This window comes from Teleopsis dalmanni, chromosome 1 (assembly GCF_002237135.1).
Source record: "Teleopsis dalmanni isolate 2A chromosome 1, ASM223713v2, whole genome shotgun sequence".
NCBI classification, from domain to species: Eukaryota; Metazoa; Arthropoda; class Insecta; order Diptera; family Diopsidae; genus Teleopsis; species Teleopsis dalmanni.
The window spans coordinates 177,467-182,912 of record NC_051846.1 but is presented as its reverse complement, the minus strand read 5'-3'; the positions used below and the strand labels follow the sequence as shown (position 1 = coordinate 182,912).

At 30.4% G+C, this 5,446-nt stretch overlaps 2 protein-coding genes across 2 annotated transcripts; one reads left to right on the top strand and one right to left on the bottom strand.

Moving 5' to 3' along the window:
- Positions 1-119: 119 nt before the first annotated feature.
- On the bottom strand, positions 120-843 carry LOC119673494 (cytoplasmic protein NCK2-like). The gene is made up of 3 exons (XM_038084783.1): positions 721-843; positions 211-395; positions 120-137 (listed from the first exon to the last, which is right to left on the bottom strand). Exons 1-3 carry the CDS (start codon positions 722-724, stop codon positions 120-122), a joined length of 207 nt encoding a protein of 68 aa, XP_037940711.1. The 5' UTR covers positions 725-843.
- A 1,507-nt stretch (positions 844-2,350) lies between these two features.
- On the top strand, positions 2,351-4,476 carry LOC119672628 (nudC domain-containing protein 1-like; the record flags this gene model as incomplete). The annotated part of the gene is given in 3 exon segments (XM_038083729.1): positions 2,351-3,519; positions 3,579-3,789; positions 3,858-4,476. Coding segments are annotated over 3 exon segments (1,719 nt in total). The 3' UTR covers positions 4,343-4,476.
- Between the last annotated feature and the right edge of the window lie 970 nt (positions 4,477-5,446).

The following is a 5,446-nucleotide window of genomic DNA, read 5'->3' as shown; positions in this document are numbered from 1 at the left end:
ACGTTGTTCCAATTAGAGAAATTGGGTTGTTGCCATGATACAATTAAATTAGCAAAATAAAACTCCGACAATAAAAACCTCCCATGTTAAGTCCAAAAGTACTTTAATTCAACCCCACTTTAGACCCGCACATAGTCCTTAGTAAGTTTCACAATAATTAGAAATATATTCAAATAATATATATTAATTATATTATACTTCTTTACTTACCTTAATCTTCATTACGTAATTGGATGGCACAAAACCAATATTTCCCTTCATGCTGACCACTTGCCACCAGTTCCGTTGGCGTGCGGACGTCTGGTACAATATAAAATATTCGCCTTCATCAAAACTGATGGTCTTAGGATAGACCGCTTGGAAGTCATAAAGTGCTTTCAGCATTTCAATATTATCTGGGAAGAAGCCACGACACAAAAGGATTTTATAATAAACAGGATGCCAAACATTACAAAACTACAAAACGAACAAAAATCACGGAAAAGGCAAACACGACGAACGAATGCTGCAGCAGCAACGACAGCGGCAGCGGCAACGGCTTGAATTGCCTAAGGCAACGACAGTTTTCACTTGACTGCCAAAAAGTAAAAAGTGCAAAGCACGGCAAAATGCAACTTTCGTGTTCTGCACATTTTTCCTACATATTTTTGGGCTTTTTTGTTTGTCCTTTGTTTTTTCGTACACATACATTGCTTTTTATTATTATTATTCGCTACTTACCCATTTTCTTTCCAAGGACGTTAATTGGATTTTTGTTGATCTTTTTTCTCTATAATTTTTTCATTCAGGGCGGAGCTGTGGTAAGAGGCACAGTATATAGTTGTTTTATTTATTTATTTTTTTTTTGTTCACAAAGCTATATAAAAATCTTTTGATTTCTTTGCTATTTTGATTTTTTTTCTTATAAATGCTTTTTATAAATAAATGCACTAAGTCTTATTCATATTTAAATGCTTTGCACTACATTATAAATTTTGTTTTTATGGGCTTTATTCAATTTTTCAACAAACGCGCACATTTTCCTGTGTACCCGTCCAAGCTAACTTCCCGTTTATACATTGTCGTACACAAGCGAAAGAAATTGCTGAAGTAATAAATCTCCTCCACCCTTTTTTTGGAGAAGGACATAATTGCTTTCTATTTTGGCATTCGCAAGCAAATTGTATCAAAATAAAACAGAAGCATAAAACAAAATGTCAAAAAACATATGAATGGTATGAATAAATAGTGCTGCCAGTTCACAAATAGCGTTTAGGTTTAATAAATGTAAGACAAATGTAATAAATGTAATTTAAATTCTATCCAGATTTACTCTTAATCTGCAAATTTTTGTTGCCAAATCTAACATTTTTAGAGTAAACAAACAATTTTGTAGTTTTGTTAGTGGGCATTTATATATTTCATTAATACATATGTCGAATCAAATCACACTTTACCTGTCAAGCTATATAAAACAGCTATTAACTTCAGGGTAATATTGCTACTCTGGCAAAATATCTATGGCGTTTTCGATTACTAAATCTGGATTCAATCTAAATTTACTCTCGATCTATCACATTTTGTTGTTTAACCGAAATCATATCAAAGTTTATCTGTCAAATCATAACAAACAGCTGATAATTTCAGTCTAATCTTGATACTCCGGAAAAATATCTAGAATGTTATGATTTAATATCGAGTGTTATACATTTTGCACCAAATTTACCAATCGAAAATGAAAATTACACTAAAAGTGCTTTAAAAGAACATCTTGATTGATAAAATTACTAAAGTGTTATAAATTAATCTCAAGAGTTACACATTTCGCAAAAGAGATACCAGACCAAAATGAAATTTTGCATTAAAAGTGAATCTCGTTTAAAAAAGTTATCTCAGATTTATCAAAAGACATTAATGCAACTTTATATTTTGGATTAATAAATTTCGAGCGGAATGTGTATCACTCAAGAATAGTTTTTAACACTGTAGATATATACATATGTACATTGGGAGAATAATACAACTACTCTGAAATTAACAATTGTTTTATGTTATTAAACACTGTATTCTACATCTTTTAACTAGGGGTTTCTTGTAAGGAATGTGGTCGTAAAACGGCGAAAATCGCTAACTGAGGTAGATGGCTTATTACTGCAGCTCGCCAATCATATACAAGCATATGCATATAAATATTAAAATATGTATGATTGTGAAAAATCCCATTTATATTTTTCTAGTGGTACAAATATGCTATCTTCGCCACAAGGATAATTTAAATAGAAATATGTCTTTACATAGCTTTTGAGTCTCGCGTAAACGGGTTTATATACCCACATGCAAACATTTCGTTTCGAAACAAATGACATTGAAGTGTTATACGACTCAATAAGAAACTGTTCTAATTTTATTTTGATATAAATCGATGTCTTGGCAGCACTACACAACTGCCCATTGTAAACAAAAGTTACTGCAGCCGGCAAATATTTACAAATTTTGTTTAAAACATACATTAAAAATATGCCAAAAATCGTGGAACTACGTCAGGATCGAAACTTAATACGCAGCAATTTTGATGGATATAAGTTGTCATTAGATGCAGTGCCACTTATACGGCAAGAGTTAAACAAAATTCCCTACAAAGCAACACAAAATGATGCACAATATTCACTCCTACATACCGAATTGTTTTCAATGCAAAATTTGTTGTATGCTGATCCGTGGTGCAGAACAACAACCTATTTTGTTAGTACACAAGGAGAAGTAGTGTGTAGTAACTACGATGAAAGTATTGGGCGTCCACAGGCTCCACAAGTGGTGTATCGCATGAAGTCAGAAAAGCCACGTGTCAATGGCGACTACAATTATTCAATGCGTTTTATATCGGAGAAGTATTGTGTTGTCTGCAATGGTAAACGACAAATTTTTCTACTAGAAACAGGTGATAGACGCAAATTATTAGAATGGAAACAAGTAAGCAGCGCGGAAATTTGCAATGCTGAAGAAAGCTGTAATTTCACAATACAAGATTGCCGCTTAGACATCATACAAGAACAGAAACAAATATCAATGATATTAGGCAATATACAAACAAAAGATATTGCTAATGGCACATCAAATCACTATATGCATCTATACTGGGCGAAATGGGTACAAAACGATACGTGGACATTTAATATTTTAGACAGTTTGGAAGGTAGGGGTTCATTGTATTATTGTGCTTTTGAACCTCGATCGGAATCATTGGTTTTATGTTCAAATAGAGAAATCAAATTTAAATCAGAAAATGAAATCAATACAATTGGTACGGAAGTTTTGGAAAAACCACAATTACACACTGAAAAGAATGAAAATAGTGGTTTTCAATGGTCGCAGACGGACGAAGATATAACCATAAAATTTGATGTTAAGGAAGATAAAGAAAAAACCGATTATAATGTTAAATGCACTTCGGATAAATTAACTGTTAAATGTTCTGAAGACACATTATTAGATAAAGTTCTATTCAGTAAAGTTGACCAAGATCTTACAACTTGGACGATAGTAAGTACCAGATTACATTTATAAATTTAAATTCTTAATAATTTAAATATTCCGTTTAGGAAAACAATTTTTTGCAAATAACACTGTCAAAACAGATTTCATCATTGTTTTGGACTTCATTACTTGAAAATGGTGAAGGTCCTAAGGAAACTTTAGACAACATCAATTCAAATCCTATACCTATGGAACAACAACCAATAGCAAATTTAGAAGCACCTATAGAAGATTGCGATTTTCCTATAGGCATTATGGATGATGAAATTAAAATTGGTTTGTTTTATTGTGATTCTTTTTTCATTACTCTTATTTTTTTTAAATTAATTGTTTTTAAAATTTAGAGCGATTTAATTTACCCACAAAGTCGGTTACACATTCGGTTTTGTTGGGCTCGACTCCACCTTTGTTTTCAACAAGCTTGCGACCAGGTTTTCCATTGGCTATAGCTACGAGACAGGATGTGGATGCGTGCCTTTGGTTACAGCAATACAATCCAAGTAAGCCAGATGTTTGGGCATTACGTCATGAAGGCAATTTGCATGCTTTTGGATATGTACAAGCATCAAAGCAACAAAAGAAATTTATGGACTGTTCGCCAGATTTAAATTATGCAATCATAACTGAGTCTCATAGACATATTTTCCTCTACAAATCTAATTATGATTCAGAAAATAGTTTACGAAATCGACATGGTCCACAAGTTCAAATTGGTAAACAACATTTAATTACATTGGATAATGTGGGAGAAGTTTTAGGAATGGCAACAGCAGCGACAGTTGTAACATTTTTAACTGAAAAGTATCTATTATATTTGCAGATAAATTAATTCAAAAAAATTTTTTAATGATTTAGCATTAATCATACTAACTATATGAGTCACTTGAAGTGTAAATGTGCAAGTAATGATTGTGTTGCTAAATTAGTTTTTGATAAAAATTATAATTTAAATACGCTTGTAAATAAATAAAGACCAATTATTTATAACGTAGTATTGTATATTGTATTATTATTATTATTTTTTTTTTTTTTGCTTAATATTGTAGAGAGAATAGTTGTTTGTTTCTAAATTGATTTTCTATGCTGAATTTGTATGAAACACAATCATAAATCGGCAACAGAGGCCAGTGTCGTATATATAGACTTATCTATGGTGGAGTTTTCAGAAAATAATTCAAAATTCTTACGAAAATATATTTTAAAAAAACCGTTTTTAGGTCGGTTTTGTTTTATTTTATTTTAAATAATTTCAAACAAAAATAATAATTAAAATGAAAATATCTAGTTTGAATAAACTGGTAATTTTTGTTTGAAATTAACAAATAAAATTAATGTTTTTATTTACATTTCTTTATATTATTTAAAGTAAAATATTATAAATTTTCATTTTTTTTATATTATTTGAAGTGATTTAACACAAAGCCGACCTTAAGCACAACCAAAAACAAATTCTTTTAAACAATAAAGGACGATATCGATATCTACAAAAATAAAAAATATATATATTTAGTGTTAAATGGGCCGATATGTTAAAGGAGATTTTGAACCTTTATTCCTACCAACCTTCTATAAACTATTGGCAAAAGCCAAGGAACAGATTATATATATAATACAGATTTTTATTACTTTTGAAAAATGAAATGAAAAATGTCTGGAAAAACATATTCAGTACTAGGAAGAATTTGCTAAATATGGAAGATGATTAAATATTGTATTTTATATCTTTTCAAAATACTAACATTTATTTTAATAATAGGTTATAAAAGCTCAAGAAACGTTATTACTTTGAAAAAGCTTTCAAAAAAAATTAAAGCAGCGGGACTGTTAGGAGGTCATCCTACATTAAATGAATTGAGCGGGAAAAAGCTGTCAGAAGAAATATTAATATTTTTTATGAGATTAAAACTTGTCAATCATGTCGAACAATATGGAT